Genomic DNA, 18,425 nt, shown 5'->3' on the forward strand with positions numbered 1-18,425 from the left:
AGGTATTCTTTAATTACTAAATGCCTGCTTTTTGCATTTATTTTGAGAAATAATACAAGTCAGTGATACTCAGCTTGATCCAATGCCAAACTGTATCTCTAGGCGAGGCACCTTATTGGGAGAGGAAGAAAAATGATTCAAAATCATAGATCCTACCTATTCACTATCTCCAGAATGGTTGGACATGCCTTTCGGTATTCCTGTTAATCAAATGAACAATATAGTAAGACTGCATTGCCTGGTCTCCTCATTTTTACCTCTACTGAAAAACTGATGTGCAGGGACTAGCAAATTTACTCTATGCATTTCTGCATTGCTTTCAATTGTTCCTTTCATGTCACAGCATTTCTTTTTCAGGTGTTTGTACCTTGAAGATGAGCAGATGCTAACATCAATGAAATCATGCATCAATGAAACGTTAAATTCTGTTGGATATTATTTTGGCGAGTTGATAGAAGTGGTTTTAACACATGAGATAAAGGTAAATAAACAGGGAGGCTAAACATCATGGAATATCTTGTTCTCCTGCATCTTTTTTTTTTTTTTTTTTTTTTTTTTACTTTGAAAGCATCCATCCAGCAAAAATCAGTCACAATGAAAACAAGGTATCGCTGTTATAATTTTCCAGATGCCAAAGTCTAAAGTATAAATTGCTGATAGACATCTTACGAATCATTTCAACATTTTAATAATAGTGGTCTGTGTTATCATTTTTCTTTTTTTGTACCCTTTCACAATAACAAAGTAATATAGTAGATGATGGTAGACAAGAGCCAATTGGCCCACCCTGTCTACCTGATTGTCCCTCTCTTTAGAGATATGAAGTGAAAAGGTTTTATGTTTGGTTCATTATTTTGGCTTGGTTTGACATTTTTTTTTTAATTTGAATCCTTGGTTTCAGCTCCTAAGTTCATTCGTTAATGTTTCATTTGCTTTCATTCAAGTCAACGGAAGCAATGCATCCTTATTTTGGGATCTAACACTGAGGTTGTCCATTCAAGTTTAATGAAGCATGCCAGCAGCCATCTATAGCAGAGGAACATTAACAGGCAGATTTTAAAAGCCCTATGCGCACCAAAAGCCGGGAGATATGCGAGTATCTTGGGCCAGCATGCGCTGCGCGGATTTTAAGAGGCACCCAAATATGCGCGGGGTGAGGCGGCGTCTGGGCAGGACATGGGTTTTCCCAAGTCCGTAACCTGAAGTATGCGTGTATTCATGCGCACAAGCGCACACCGGGGGGGGGGGGGGGGTCCCCTGCCACGAAAATTTACTTCTGCTATGGATGGCGTATAAGTTTTAAAATAAAAAAATCAGGCCTAGTCAGCGGGGTCTGAAGGGTTGGGGGCCAATAGGGTAAAAGGGAGGCTAACTAGGGGGGTTAGGAAGTCCTAGCCTTTACCGGGACGAACTGGGAATGAACTGGAGAACTGGGTATTTGCAGTTGGCGCGCATGCCTAGCAAAATCCCCCCAATTATGCGGTAGAGCTGGCATTTGCGTGCACCTGAGCGCATCCATATAAAATTGCACTTACAGTCGATTTTATAATGCAGGCATATACGCGCACATGTTATAAAATGGCCGCGTCCATTTGCGCGAGCTGGCATATGCGCATACGTGTACGTCCGCGTGGCTGTTTAAAAGTTACTGTCCCCGAGTAGGGAAGAGTGGCAGCAACAGTGAGCGGGACAAAGCAGAACAAACAATGGCCAGCATCATTTTCAATTTCTTCCATTTGGCGCCAGCCTGAGAAATTGATACCAGCGATTCTGGTGCTTACAATTTTAATGCTGACAGGGCAAGAGAGACCGGTGATCACTTCTGCCCTTTAAAGCAAGATGACTTGGGGTAAACTGATCAGGGAAGGCTGGAGGAACCGAGAGAGGGTCCGGGAGGGGTGTTTTTTTTTTTTTTTTTTACCAAGAGGGGATGACCTGACAATTTTTTTTTTGCTTGATTTTTTTTTTCCATTTCAAATAAAATAAAGTGAAATGGAAAAAAATGAAAAATAAAATGAAAAATGTGCACACCTCCCTAATTTATAGGGATAGAGTGCATGCGGTAAAGCAGAGAAGTCTAGATTACTGAGTTCATAGCAGAAAGATGACACAGATATCTTGCTATCAATTTCTCAGTAGAAGTAACCAGTATTTTGTTATCGCGCTTCTTTCTCTCCTTCAGAATCTGGTGAGACAGATAAACTCCTCCGACAACATAGACAGCATTGAAGCAGCAACTGGCAGCCTGTTCAGCCTGACACAGGAAGGCCCTCGTATGTGTCACATCATAGCTCAGGTAAAGAGCTTAGCAGTAGGAGTTAAGTTTGTCTTTTTCTTATGCGGCGTCAAGAATGCGTCAACAATATCCATTCATGGCTTGTACACCACAGAGGCTCTTATCTCCTAGAAAGCAGCACACTGGAAGGAGTGTTAAACTGAAGCCCTCAAGGTTTAGCGGTACGATGAACGTTATTCTGCAAATGAAGGTTTTCTACTTGAAACCTTGCCGGAATATGATATTGCCTCCTGCTTGCAACTTCACAACCAGACACTAAATCAGAAAGTTCCTGTATTTACGATGGGTTGCCCTTTATGCTTGCATATTATCCAACGTAGATTCATTGACACATCATTGCACATTCTTCAAAAGGTATTTAATCTTCACCAGCTCGAGAAGGTGATGAAGTTGGAAGCTGCTCTGAGAGTGTGCAGTGTGAAAATATAGCACTTCTCAAATGGCCATAATTTGTTTTTTCAAGAATTAAAAAAAAAACAAAACTTTTGGAAGAAATTTTCAGAAGATTTACATATGTAAATAAAACATTATCATAGCAATTTTCAAAAGCTCATTTGCATGCTTATTAAAGTGCACTTACGTGGGTAAAAACCCAGTTTTAGGTTTGTAAATCCTTTTGAAAATTACCTGCCCTGGGAGTCAGGCCTGGAATGCATTTGCCGTATGTGCATGCTTTCAATTTTCACAAATTTTAAAAGCTGCTGAGATAAGCACGCATCTCCTGGAGCGTGCATACCTCGAAAGATTTCAAAAGGGGACAGGGTATGGGATGATATGAGCGGGATATGGGCATTTCGGGGCATGAAACCAAGATGTGCGCGTAAATACTGATGCGACCCGGTGCGTGCTGACACCCCCTGCTGTGCAACTTTGCTTCTGCTATGGATGCCGCATAAGTTAAAATGTAAAGAAAACTAGGCAGATCTGTGGGGTTTTAAGGGTTGGGGCTAACTGGGGGTAATGAAGGCTATCAAATCAGGGGGATTGGAGGACCTCTCTCTTATCTGGGCAAACTGGGGATGAACTGGTAAAAATGGGAATGGCGTCAGCGCACACCCCATTTGAAATCCCCTGATTTATATGGTAGAAGCAGCATTTGAGTGCACATGCATGTGCCCTCTTAAAATTTAGTGTACATGTGCATGCAGCCAGGCTATTTTAAACACATACGTGCATATGTAATAAAATAACCTCGTCCCTGGGTGCAGGCCAACATAAGAGCACAAATATGCACATGCGAGCCGGTTTGAAAGTTACCATCCCTATGTTTTTGGATTCTTTTTCAATACCAAACTGCCTTTCACCCCTTCTGGAGTCCATCCAGGATGGCTGATAGAAATGCAGAAAAAGTATTTTCTTTTTCCATCTGTTCCTCTCTTTTGATCTCTGCGTACATCCAGTCCTTCAGTAGAAATTACGCTGCAAATGACATTATAGTCCTCTCTAATGAAGGTTATTTTAGTTTAGATATTTTTAAATCGTCTTGGAAAATGGAGATATTGACTTTTAGATAAATGCTAGTATTAATCTCAGAAAAGTACTGCTTCCCTGGGATTTCATTTGTAAATAATGTGGGATATTTACATTAAGCGTAGTATTGATTGCAAATAAAGTTGCACGCAGTTTGAAGCTAAAAGAAATGGAATGTTGACTCATGGTTGTTCCTGAGGAGTAGTGTTGAACATCTGAATTTAAAGCCGATGGCTGGAGCTGGTCTGTGCGTGCTGGCTGTGGCACTCTGCCCTGAAGGGGAGCTGTCATGGGTCCCAGTCTGCTGTTGGACAAGGCCTAGTTGGGCTTGAGCAGATTGCATAGGTGACACACTAGAGCTCAGGAGGAAAGGGAAGCCAGCCACAGCTATTTTATCGGCCCTGGCTGGCCAGAGAGAGCAGCACTGAAGGATCGTTGCAGAGGAGGCAACCCACCACCTCTTGTGATAAGCAAGGTTTTCCTATGGGGTTTGCCACCTGGGGCAAAGCATTGAATACAAAAAGGCAAATGTAAAGGGGGAGGAAGCTGAAGACTGGGAAAATAAGGGTCCTTGATTTCATATTTTGTCCTCTGATGCCTACCCAAGCCACTTACTGCTTTTCTTTTGGACAGCTTTGTAACAGGCCGATACAGTACAGTGCTCTCAGGCGGAGCACACTGTTAACCCGCGATTGGATGCGCGTTTTCGACGCTAGATACTTCACTTAGATACAGTTCCAACACTCCTCTCTACATTAATGGCGGGGGTGGAAGGGAAATAGAACCAAAAGGTTACTAAGGGCCAAGAGTAACAGATAAGTATGAGAAAAAAAACAAGTGCGAAAGCTTGCTGGGCAGACTGGATGGGCTGTTTGGTCTTCTTCTGCCGTCATTTCTATGTTTCTATGTAAATGTTTGCATGCAGAAAATTATACACAAATTTTTATTCCACGTGAAGGCAAAAAAAACCCTTTGAAAATTGCAATTCACACATTGAATGCCAACTAGTGTGCTTTTTTGCAAATAATGCGCACTATTTTGGGTTTTATAAAGTTGATCATCATTTGTGGAGTTTTCCGCAGTTTAGCACATCACCTTCTACGCTTGCCATATTCTTAGCCACTCCATTCTCTGACACTGTACAGTATTAAAAGACCTGTATATGCCTATAGCCCTAGCAGCTAATCTACCCCATTGGGTTCCAGTTAGATCCACAATTCTCCCACATAGAAGGCCCTTCCAAACTTCTACATACCCAGTTTCAACCCTTAATTTGGTCCTGCTCTTCAGTGAGTGCATCATGTGTGGGTTTTTGTTTTTTTTAAATACATCTGTTCTCACAATATAGCTCTATAGGGGCTGGGGGTGGGGGCAGGGATGGATACACAGTGCCTGTACTGGGCTGCAGAGCGTACTAACAGCTGCTTTCTGCCTTTGTTTTACTTTCTAGGTCTTTCACGCCCAATATGTTTTCTATTCCATGCTGTTCCCCGTTAAGCCCTTGGGTCAAAGTAGACATCGGCCATATCCAGCCTCTAAATAAACCCTGGCTCCCATTTGGATTTCTGCTATTTTGCAGATATAGAGCACAATATTAGTTCTGCGCCCTGTGCTTTCCGAAAATATTCCTATGCTTACTATCTTTCTACTGACTTTCATTGTACTTGATCACATAAAGAGAGTATTGATTAACAAAAGTGACTCACACTTCTGGTGTGCATTTATGGGCTGTGAACTACTTCACTAGCAGTAGTATAAAATCTGGAAAAAGATATTTCATCTGTAGACAGAAAGGGGCCCTGCTCTCTTCTGGGACCAGCCGCTCGATAATGCTTTGAATTCCTAGAGCTCTTGGAGAATTTAGCTGATTATTTTTCACTTTGTTTCCAGTTGGAAAGGGCAATGACATGTCTCAGAATTCACTTTTACCCGTCAGTCATTCTGGCAGGTACATTTGATGACAGTGAAGAGGAAGCTTGGAGTTTTGCTTTTAAGAAGCTGAAGTTGTTTTATTGAAAGTTTTGATTTGTCTGAAAAAAGTCACAAATACATTTTTCTGTAAATACTTGAAGGTTACCTTAGTTGATCGCACATAAAATAATAATCTTTAATTTCTGAGTGTAAAGAATTTACAATAGTATAAGTAAATACAAAACATGATTTTTTAAAAAAAAGTTAATAGGCAGAGAATATATAATATTGGAATAATTGAAATGTTTTATAACAGATAAATAGAAATTGGATTTTCTCATTTTGTTGCAACTTTGCTGGCATTAACTTGTGTATTAGAGTTGAAAATGCTAGTTATATGAATTTTGGCATTCTTAAAACTTTTTTTTTTCAGTCCGTGGCTTCCAGTTCTGCTTTCTGTGAGCCAAAATATCAATTTGTGGCCCCTGCTTGGCTACCGAGCTGTTTTGGAATGGTTCTATGTTGTCTAGGGATGTGCATTTGTTTGAAATTAAAATGGGAAATGTAACAAATGAGCCAGGTTTTGTTCTGTTTCAAATAAACCAAAATGTTTTTCCCCCAAAATGAAAAATTTGTGAATTTTTTTGTTTTTGAGAATTAATGCACCCGATTAGCAAATAGAGCTTACTATTTCCAAAACTGCCTTCCAGTGGGACCAGGCTCTAAAGACAGGCAAAGAGTGCAAGACTGGACTTAACAATGAACCCATGTCAATGTATGGAAATGAGTGGTGCACGAGTTACAACAGTGGCTGTGTCCTTGTCTAAACAGTCAAGGTCAATTGTGAGGAATGCTGCTCTAGCTGCAGTCTTCTACATCAAACTCCTGTCACCCTTTTGTTTCAGGGCACAAAAATCAGTCCATAGGCTTTGAGATCATCGGTAGGAACTCTAAATGTAAATTTTAACCAAAGAGTTTGGTATTTATATTTTCTACATAGACATAAAATGGGAGGAAGCCCTTTAATAAATTAGACTGATGGTCCCCAAATGAATGCTGCTTTAAGACAATCGACAGAGATGTGCATGCGTTGGATACAGAAGAAAAAAATTCCAGTTTTGGTTCATTTTGCTTTTAAAATGAATGATATTCTGATTTAATTTTTTTCTGTTTAAAAACAAATAAGACTGCCACTATATAGAAATAAAAAAAAAAAAAAGTCACTTGACTTGTGAGTTTTCAAAAAAGTTTTCAGTAGTAGCAAGTATGGCCCTTGAATTTTCAAGCTGCTTGTGGCGCCGGCACAGTTTCAATGGAGCCGTCAGCAACACTGGCTGCTTACTCCTGCGTTTTTCTAGCTTTTTTCATAGCCTCTGGGTTCTTCTTAATGTCGCACTCCAAGGGCCCATTAAATATAAAAAAAACAAAAAACTGGGATGCGAGGCGAAACAGGGTTTTTGCATGCTTTGTAGTTTATTGTGCTGCCCTGTGACTTTTCCTCAGAGAACCTGCAGGTGTTGTTTGACCTCTGCCCTGTAGTTCAAGCAGAGGCTTTGAATGCTGCCTGGACTCAGAAGGTGGCTTGATCAGCATGCACATCCCAGCAGCCCTGAGAAAATCTAACACGGAAACACTCTGCAGTGCCATTGGCCAGAAAGCTAACTTAGTATTTTGTGAACTGATTGGCTCTGCAGACAGAGAATTAGCCCTGAAAGTTGTGGAACTCTCTAGTCTTGGCTGGGAGTACAGAGGGAGCAGATCTCTGTGCTGCCTGTTCAGCTCCTGTGCACAGCTTTTTCTCCTGACCTCCCCAGGCACTAGTAAGTAATGAAAAGTGTTCCGTTATCTTTTACCGTTTAATCCTTCTTGTTTTACCTGTTCCTGTTTGAATATTAAATCTTTTATCCGTTCACTGTTCCTACTTTTTCTTAATAAACTTACTAGTTTGCTAGCTCTGCCTGTCTTGGACTGATTAGCGATCTGGCATTGTGTGTATTTGGTCTGTGGGTGTCTTTCTAGGAGGTTGTGAGGGGTCTCAGTGTGCCTAGGAAACACCAGGGGATAGCTTGCAGGCGGGGAACTTGCCCAGAAGCAATCAGGAACCCAGTTGGCGAGTGGAAGGTTGCCAGTGTAGGAGCTCGTGCGCAGGTGCAACCGGGCCTGGTCGCTGCTTGGCAGGACCCTCCAAGTGGCCGCAGGGTTACCCTGAGGGGTGTTAAGGGTAGTGCTGGGACTCTGTGCGACAGGCTCTCAACAGTGGTAGCGTAACTAAGAGATCCCTTCATATACAGTATATCAGTGCAACAAAAAAATGTTTGTTCCCTTTAAAGGGCCAACACAACCGACCACCAATTAACCAGTGTGTATTTTTTAAAACCATGCTTCCACTGCTGCAGCAGGGAGTAGAAGTGGAAGGAGGGGGGGGGGGCAAGATCACGGGGAGTAAATGCTGGGAAATAAGGAGGGCAAGAAGCAGGGGAGAGCAGATGCTGGGAAAGGAGAGGCAAAGATGCAAGGCCGGGGTGTGGATGCTGGGGAGTGAGGGCAAGTTTCAGGGGTACGTTCAGATGCTGAAGAAGAAGTAGGGAGGCAGGGGGCTCTGCTGATAAGGTTGCATTCCCAAGGGGAGGCAGGGGGAAAATGTAGAGAGGGGGAGATAAAGGGAAATACAGGCAGCGGATGCTGATGTAAAAGGTAAGGGGCACAGGTAACGGTACTGGGAAGGCATTTGCACCAGGGCCCATGCAGGGAGAGGCCTAACAGCCACTGGCAGTGGCAGCTTACTTTCCACGAGGCCAGACGCTGCTTTTAAAAGACTCAGAATTGGATGGGGGTAGTGGAGAACTGAGGTAAGGGAGAGAATGGGGACCTGGGAATTGAGGGGGCGGAGAGAAGGACCTTGGATTGAAGGGGGGAGTGTAAACATAATGAAGCACATCAATCACAAAAACATAGCGCTCAGGACACCAACATAAAAAGGAAAAGAAACTTACAAACGAGACTTCACAGTAATGAACATAAGAACATAAGAAATTGCCATGCTGGGTCAGACCAAGGGTCCATCAAGCCCAGCATCCTGTTTCCAACAGAGGCCAAAACCAGGCCACAAGAACCTGGAAATTACCCAAACACTGTTTGTATCACACACCATACTTGTGATGTTGTTCAGCACAAAATGTCTGCTGTAAGATTGTTATAAATACACACCGCTAACCAATAACATTCCAACACTTCTTGAGGCTTCCAGTCCCAAAGTTCATCTTCATCCAATCAAAAATATCTAATAAAGTCCACTTTGTCCAATTAAAATAATTCTCCATATGTCTCCATCACAAGATAAGACTGAACTATTCCAGCTCGATATTCATTCCATCAGATTCTACCTTCTGTAAGTAAATATCAAAATCTGTTCAAGACAATTCAGTCGCTTGCCTGCATCTGACTTGTGCTAGAACTGTCCATCATGGGTCCTTAAAACCATGATGATGAGACATACAATGAGGAACTTTTGACACCTCAACTTTTTGAGTGCTCAAGCAACTCCGATGTTCAGTCAACTTAATCATCAGTTGTCTTTTAATATGACCGCCATACAGTTTGAAGCAAGGATATATTATCATATACACAATCGCCCGAATTTTAGAAGGCTTTTTTGAACTTTTCATTTGTGTGCATAGTGGTAAGCACGCGCTTACTTGAGCAGCTTTTAAAATTCGTGCACCAGTCCAACTTGTTTGCATACCTCCTGTTTTTTGGCCTGCACCGGGCTTTTAAAATTCACCTTAAAATCAGGATCTATACATGTAACTAGCTTGCACTCGTGTACATGCTACTTTATAAATATCAAAATTAGGTATGGATTTTCGGTTTTCTGCACATTTACATGCTCAAAGGGTGGTCTAGGGGCATTCTGGGGCAGAGCTAAGAGTCACATGCATAAGTTGCTACGTTATAAGAGACTTGTGCGAGTACATCTGGCAATTTATTTGCACAATTTTATAACTGCTAATTACTTTGTCAATTCATATCAGACTTATCTGTTTGCTATTGGTTGGGTGGGAAATCTGGGTGTATTGAGGTAAGCTCAGGGTGAAGAGCAAGGACGGTCTTGATCACTTGGAGAAGGATTGGGTGACTGGTGGAGGTATCGGAAAACTGGTGAATTCAATTACATGCGCGTGTTTTAAAAGATACTGACTTCTGTTTTACATGAACAAGTTTAATTTTGTTTTGTATAGAAAATATATATGCATATGTTTATAAAATAGGTAGAAAAAGAACACACTTTCAGTGCATTATAGGTATTGATATGTAATCAAATATATGCAAGTATGGAGGGTGCTAGACAGAGGCGTATTTTGTAATCTGTGCATATCTGATGCATGCAGGTTATAAAACAGTAGATCTCCATGCTGCCATATATGTACATATTGTATTCTATTTATGTTTTGCTTTATTATGATGTATTTGAATATTGTATTACTTTGCTGGATGTAAACTGCTTTGGGTCAAAATTTTGTTTGAAGAAGGCAATATATATAAATATTACATAACGAAGATGAAATTGGGGGGAGTTAACTAATATTCTCATTGTATTTCATAGCAGTGCTTCTATAGGTGATCAGGGCCATAATGGAAAAAGCAAAGAATTAGCAATCACTGACATTTAAAGAATGATTGACATGACAATCTCAACTGCCAGAGTTGTCTTCAAGACCTTTTGTAACCTTCATTCTTTTTTAAATTGTATTTATTTCCTGAGGGCTCTTTTCTTTAAAAATGACACGCAAGTGTGTTTCAGAGACATAAAAGAGCAAGAAGTGGGTGTGAAATGACGAATTCTTAAAAACCCCATGCACGAAAATATCCATACAAGCCATGCTGAACTGATACAGAATGTGTCACCATCACAATGATTACCCTCATCGCTCCTGATTGATTCCTTTCAGAAAGGAGATAGCAATACAGGACAGTAAATGAAATAATGTTTTAAATATAACTAAAACAGGATGACAGACTAGTAACATGATTTATCCCTCCAAGTATGATGAGTTTGCATTAAATGGACAGGAGCTGGAGAGGCTTATCGGCTGAGAGCATTTCTTGGAATATCACAGAAATATGTCCTCCAGCACAAGCTTCCACCAATCTGACACATCCTAATCTAGGGGTGTGCAGGTCAAAAACTTTTGGGGCGTTTTCTGGCTGAATTTCATTTTTGTTGCGGGGGAGAGGCCTTTCTTTTGGGAGATAATGTTGACAGCCTGGGAGGAGGTGGGGAGGGAGCCCTGGTCATGACCTACGAGGAACACCTAGCGTCCACACCCAGGGTCCACGATTACAGAGCTCCTAGTGCATACTCGCTGACCCAGGACTATTACTGCGATGAACTGGACTAAATATATAAAATGGGGGATTAGGGGGAATCCCCGGGTAGTTACGAATGAAGACTCAAGGTGACAGATCCCAATCCTGGCTCTGATTGAACTGGAAGTAAAAAGGAGCAAGAAGAAATGCTGGGGTAGAAACAAAAGCCTGTTTTTGTATACGAGCATGAATTAATGAATCATTCAAATACAAAACTCAACTTCTGAGTATGTAGAGACAGAACCAATAAAGCACTAAAACTAAACTCGTCATTAAGATTCGCATTGAAGACAGTATTTTTTTTTTTTTTTTTAACATTGTTCTAATAATCTGAGGTCTAACATTTAGAATCATTAAACAATTAAGAAAAATGGTTGATTACGCATCTTTGTGTAATTTTCAACTGTGTAGCGAGTTTAATTACCATGGCATTTGAAAAAGGTAAAAGTCAATAGTTTCACACCTCCCACTATGTCTTTACTGATCGTTATCACATATTTATATATATAATGAACGGGGCTGCTTTGCATAACCTTACAAACTTTAATTTGCTTCCCCTGTATATCATATTTAATTTTGATATATCATGAAATCTCATTACATTGCCTCGGCAAGTTTTAACTACAACAACAAAGAAAGCATCTTATGTTAACTATGCAACATTTAGTTGATGGCTTTTCTTTCCTATCTTCTCTTTGCAGGAAGGTGGTGTCATAGCCCTCTTTAAGATATGTCGCCAGGATTGTTTTCGTTGCCTTTATCCCCAGGCGTTAAGGACGCTGGCATCTGTTTGCTGTGTAGAAGAAGGTATTCACCAACTAGAGAAAGTAAGCAGAGCATGTTGCTTTTATCGGGTGGTGTGAAGAAATGGCTTGCCTTTTAAAATTGCAGAAAGCAAGAGGGGCAATGAACTCGCTTGAATTTCAGGTCACATCCACTGGCCACTAGCGATGAACATAAAGAATTGTGATGCTGGATCAGACCAAGGTCCACTGAACCCAGCATCCTCTCTCCAACAGTGGCCAATCCAGGTTACAAGGACCTGGAAGATCCTATAAAGTAGATGTAATTCCTATTGCTCACTCCCAGGGATAGTAAAAGCTTTCTTCAGTCTATCTGGCTAATAATGTGTTAGGGGCATTTCCTCCAGGAACTTGTCCAAACCTCTTTTAAACCCCGCTATGCTAGTCGCCTTGATCACATCCTCTGGCAACAGATTGATAGTGCACAGAGTGAAAAAGTACTTTCTATGATTTGCTCTGACCTTGCTGGTTGCTGGTTTCATGGTGTGACCTCTTATTTTAGTGTTATTTGAAAGAGTAAATAACCGTTCTTTATTTATCTTTATCTTATCTTTATTAAAACAATTATATACCATCAGATGCCAAGGCCCATGGTGGTTTAGAGAGGAATTGTAGACACACAATGTTAAATCACCAAAATATAGTCCACTATACCGTAACTGGAATATATCTATCACAAACATGAAGACCTGTTACCAATGCTACTTTTATTTTAAATGAAACAAGAATATTTCATTGTATACTATACAGGAACCCCGGTATATAAATTCTTTAAATAAATAAATAAATTTCTCTGAGTATATGTGGACCTTCATAACACCCCCACGGTTGCTGAAACGTGCTTTCAGTATTTTTACTGTTAACGGGTCATTTGTAATCATTGGTCCTTATGCATGTGAATTATTCCTTATTAAGTGATTTTTTAAAAGATTATTTTACTTTTTTAAATTTCATTTGTGAGTAAGAAAGAAAAATTTGTATACTTCCCCATTCAAACAATGGTGGATAAGCCCAACATGATATCACATTTCATGTGAGACTGCTTTAGAGGCTTCATTGCTTTGAGGGGAATGCTGAGCGATCACTGATAGTCCATTTTCTCACTATCTCTTACTCTGCAAACATTTCGGAGTGTACCGCGATTTCAAATGCATCCACAAACATAATCTACCTGTTCCACCCCACTCATGATTTATAAACGTCTAACATGTCCCTCCTTAACTGTCTCTTTTCCAAGCTGAAGAGCTTGCGTAGCCTTTCATTGTAGGAGAGGCCATTTTTGTCTCCCTCCTCTGCACCTTTTCTAGTTCTGCTATGTCTTTATTGAGATGGAGAGACCAGAACTGCACACAATACTCAAGGTGCGGTCTCACCATGGAACAATATAGAGGCATTATGATATCTTCAATTTTATTCTCCATTTCTTTTTTGGATGTTTTCTAATATTCTAATTGCTAATCTGAGTGCCACCACCACATACTGAGTTGAGGATTTCAACGTATTGTCTACAAAGCAACCAAGGTCTTTCTCCTGCACTGTGTGCCTGTAGTGTGGATTATTTTTCCCTCTGTGCATTACTTTGCATTTTTCCACATTAAATTTCATCTGCCATTCAGTTGCCCAGTCTCCTATTCTCACAAGGTCCTTCTATAGTTCCTTGCAATCCACTGTTATTTTAACAATGTTTAATAACTTTGGGCCATCTGCAAATTTGATCACCTCACTCGTCATTCCCTTACCCAGATCATTTATGAACATGTTAAAACAACAAAGGCCCCAGTCAATGTTCCTTCAAAATTTTGAAAGATTGCATGCGCAAAAAATTTCTTTTTGTGCAACTTATAAGCTGAGTTCAAATTTCTGAACTAATAAGCCAGTATAATACAAATAATATAGGGATTTCTTGTACGTGTTATGTTTTGCTGAGTGTGTAGGGTTCATGACTTGGGTGCAGGGGCATGAGCGTACAGCTTAGAAGGAACAGTGGTAACTGTTCCATTCCCCATGGTACAGTTTTCCAAATGGATCTTTCTCGGGCCTGATTCATCAAGGGATTTTCCCATAGACACAGAATGGGAGAAAAGCCTTAGTGAATCAGGCAGTCCATTTAGTCCTACCCTCTGTTTCCAGCCTTTTAACTAATAACCAATCCACAACAGAACACTGCCTCCTATCCCAAGACTTTGATATTCCCTGAGGAGTATCTCATGGGGGACTTTGTCGAATGTTTTCTGAAAGGCCAAGTACACTATATTAACCTGCTCGTTTAATGCCAACTCACTCCCATCCATGTCCGGGGGCTTTAGAAATGGCACCATCCCCCTGAAGGACCGTGCTGAGACCTGGGTGCGAGTAAGTCGGCATTGCTCTCACCTTTTTTTTTTGAAGAGGATCTAGGAAGGAGGTAAGTGGGGGCTGTGATGGGAGGAACATGGCCCTGAACCTATCCCTGGCCAGTTCCAGTAATGCTTTTTGGTCCAGGGAGGCCCAGCCAGAGTCTCTGGAGACCTTTTTTTTTTTTTTTTTTCAAATGCCACAGATAGAAAAATACTCAAAAATATTTGGATATTTTCAGACGAGGTTATTTTCGGTTTGTTTGCATTTTTGGCATTTGTTTCAAATAACTGCACATCGCTACTGGCCACAGTTGAACTACCCATGTGAAGCTAACATGAGCTGGCCATTTTTGTATGCAGATCTTTGCTCAGGAACCTAGGATCAACATTTTGCTTTATTTCATAATAGCAATTAGGGACATGCACGTATAATGTTTGCTATTTTTTCCCCATTTTGTTTGTGGTTTATTTTGTTTTGTTCATTTGAAATTAAATACACTATAAAACAAAGGAAATAAAACCCAACAAAAGTGCCAAAATGATGAATGATGTCAGGTCTGCGTCCTCTCACCTCCTAATCTGTTTCTCTCCCCCTTATCCGGAAACCCTCATGAACCTTACCCCATATCTGGGAGTACAAAGTCCATCTGGAGCAGATGAGATCCCTAGTTGCATCTGCCTCACTGCTGCTGTATTTCAAAGTGGCATTGACAACTTTATGCCAAGCTGACAATGCCCTACATAAAAACCCAGAGTAACTGTGCTGGTTCTTCACTGACCTGATGAAGGGAGCACAGTTCTCAAGAGCTGGTTAGATATATTGAGTTGTTTCAATAAAAAAAATGTCCCTGAACTAAGAGATGGTGCGGGGTACAAATAATTGAAAGTAAATAAATAAATAAGTCCCCTAGAAGCTCTTTGTTGACCCTTAATTCTATGTATTCAAATGGACTAACATGGCATGCATGAAACTCTCATAGAAGCAGAATACATCCCTTTCCCTTCAATTCTTTAGGAAAACAAGGTAATGTCTTTTGTGTTGAAATAGAGTATTTCTTAACTTATAGGCAATTTTAAGACATTCAGCTAAATACTGACTTTTGAATATTTGGTGCAATTTTTTTTTTTTTGTGTCCTAATAGTTTCTGGATTGGAAAACCACAATCCAGAAATGTGATTCAAAAATTAAGTTTTCAATTATTTACAACACCACGAGGCTCATGGTTACCATATGTGGCCCTATCACCCAGAAGAATTACTCAGACATTTGTTTTTGTTCATCTTTGAGAGTCCATATGCAGTCTGATGGCAGGTAAAACTCCTAAGTTAACTTTTGACTTGGGTATCTAACTTAGACTCAGTTCTTGTGTCCACCTATCGCAGACTCTGCGGGAGTCTATGCTGTTTTATTCATTGTGGCCGCTGACCTTACTTGCAGTGATGACTGTAGGATAACAGGGACGTTGATAATTTTTCTGGGCAAAAACGTCTATTTTTTTTTTTGCTGGTAAGAATAAATCTGAAACTCTGTTATTGTAGTATCACATTATGGTTTGTATTAAAGTACCTTTTGTATTGGAAAAAAAAAGAAACCTTTTTTCAGTATCTCTTTCATAATTGTAACACTACACTCAGGGGTATTGTTTATCATATATTGTCATTTCTCAGGTGGTTGGGTGTACTTGGCCTTTAATCTCTCCTATTTAAATCCACCCCGGGCATGACAGTAGCCTATAATATATAATTCCCTTCCATGCCTTATTGCTTAGTTACTATTTATATGCTGAAAAATAATCATAATTCTAGAGAAGTTTGACATTTAAAAGGTGGCTTGCATAACTTCTAAATCCTTCTCATCAAAGTTCTGCTAGAGGTTTTGAATGGAGCGTAATATGGGAGCAATTTTCAAAACCGTGTGGGCAGTTGCAAAGTCCACAGTTATTTTTTACCCATGGACTGTGTGTCACATCACAAAAGTAAAGCAGGGTTATACAGGGGGAGGGGTGGGGACATCTTGTTTCGTCTTCTTTTCATTTTATTCCTTTTGTTTAGACGGGCTCTTTCAGAAGAGCAAACACTAAAACATCGAGCAGGCATCACTCTGGCCCACCACCGCGAATTAAGCCCTTTTTTCAAAAACATTTACAATACCCCCCTCCCCCATTTGTACACAGGCTTTACGGAGTATTTTCAAAGTTAAAAGTGAACCTTGGCAAATTGACCTAGTATATGCACATATTCAGTCACATAAATTTACATATATGCACTCATGCACATGTTTTAAAATGAAAAATTGTGTCCCCAAGGCCTGGATTTTCGAAGGTCACAGACCTTCGAAAATCCAGCAGTAACGGGAGGGGGGGGATGAAGCGGGGGGTGGGCCTGCAGTGCTATCACTGCTTGCTTTCGCACCCAATAGCGCCATCGTAAAAGGTGGTGCTATTGGGTGCGAAACTGGCGACAAAAAGGTTCTTTAACTTTTCGAAGTCAGCGGTGTCTTCGCGGCGTCTGCCCCGGTGCTGCCCCGACTCCTCCCCTTCCGGAGCGGATGCCGCCCACAACCCGCCCCGATTTAGCTATCACACACGAAAAGGGACTTTTCGCGTGCATGCACTATTTTAACCTGCAATAAAACACCCACACAAGTACAAGTGCAAATATGTCTGAGTGCTATTACCACATGCCTATAGTACCTGAATGTAATCTGCTTTGAAGTGCCGAAAAGCGGAATCCAATAGAAAAATTAACCGGGCACTTTTGCTTTGAAAACTGCCCACAATGTCCATACACCAAAAGTGCCATGTATACTGCAACACCTCAGGCTACTCAGAATAGGAGAATTTTCAAAGGGATGTACCCTGGTAAATGGGGATTCACCTAGTTAGATGACCAGGGTTAAACATTGCCTCTCTTCAGAGCAGTTAAAGAATACATGGGCTTCTCTAATGTGTGTACTTTTAGTTGAATTAAAAAAAAAAGTGTTCTCCAGGGGTGACAAAGGTAAGGGGGGGGGTTTAGATAGGGCCGGGGGGGGGGGTTAGGTAGGGGAAGGGAGGGGAAGGTGGGGGGAGGGAACAGGCAGGCCGCGCTGGGCTTGGCGCGCGCAGGTTGCACAAATGTGCACCCCCTTGCGCGCGCCGACCCCGGATTTTATAAGATACGCGCGTATCTTATAAAATCTGGTGTACTTTTGTTCACGCCGGTGGCGCGAACAAAAGTACCGGCGCGCGTATTGTTTTAAAATCCGCCCCATAGTGCATTTGTTTTTGAGCTGGAAGACACACATTTTAATTTCATGTACCCTTCAACATTCAATGATTTTCACATGTCTGTGCCCAAACATCAGCTTGGACTCACTACTTTGTGATTCATCTTTTGAAAGCACCATGCCTATTGGCAACAGTAAATAAATGATGAATATAATTATTTAAAGTCCTTGGTGACTTTATTTTGCCATGTACAATTGGAGAAATGTACACTTTTAAATAAACACATTATAAGAGCATTAATTATCTTTTCTCCTCTCTAGTCTTTAAACCTCTGGTAGATCTCATCACAGTTATGGTTTTCGGTGGAAAGTGCTCCTGAGACAAGTCGGCATATTATGACCTCATCCTTTCTATCTCGTAAAACACTTATCTGCTATTGCTAATGAATGTGCCTCTTCATGGTAATGGTAGATGCTTTTAATGCTACACTTCATGGATAAGCAAGGACTTCTAATTAAGCTACCCAGTGTCCCAATGCTGAAAGCAAAATTGCTACTAAATCCGAAAGGACTTTGAACATGAATTTATGGAAATAGTTTGCAGATTTAGCCTGAACCAAGTACAGAATGATTTGCTTTCTCATTGTATCAAACTATATTACTTTGTCATCTTTTGTTTGTCCTTAATTACAAGAGACTTGTTAAACAAGAAAATGCATATGATAGAAAAGTTTGTGACCTTTGCATTGTTATGATTAGATGACCTCGCTCACAACAGTGGCATATCTTTTTAATCAGCTACACTATGGAGGTAATTTTCAAAGATTTCACTCAGGAGTTGCGTATGTAAAATTACATATATAGAATATATGCATGCATATGCTATTTTATAAACCTCGAGAGTATGCACATACTTACAACATCACTTATTAATGTTAAAAGGGAAGAAAGAAGCAGGCTATGGGCATTCCGGGTTGTGTAGGAAGTAAATGAACATCATACATCACTGTTTTTCTAGACCTATCTGCAGCATT

The 18,425-nt window shown here is 40.6% G+C and overlaps 1 protein-coding gene across 1 annotated transcript in view; it reads left to right on the forward strand.

Annotated features, from left to right (window-relative positions):
* LOC115079473 (protein inscuteable homolog) overlaps positions 1 to 18,425 on the forward strand; it is a 131,025-nt gene that overhangs the window by 59,841 nt on the left and 52,759 nt on the right. The window contains exons 6-8 of the mRNA XM_029583090.1: positions 358 to 481; positions 2,183 to 2,296; positions 11,746 to 11,871. Coding sequence (XP_029438950.1) covers positions 358 to 481; positions 2,183 to 2,296; positions 11,746 to 11,871 — 364 coding nt within the window. The remainder of the gene's footprint in view (positions 1 to 357; positions 482 to 2,182; positions 2,297 to 11,745; positions 11,872 to 18,425) is intronic.

This window comes from Rhinatrema bivittatum, chromosome 17 (assembly GCF_901001135.1).
Source record: "Rhinatrema bivittatum chromosome 17, aRhiBiv1.1, whole genome shotgun sequence".
Lineage (NCBI taxonomy): Eukaryota > Metazoa > Chordata > Amphibia > Gymnophiona > Rhinatrematidae > Rhinatrema > Rhinatrema bivittatum.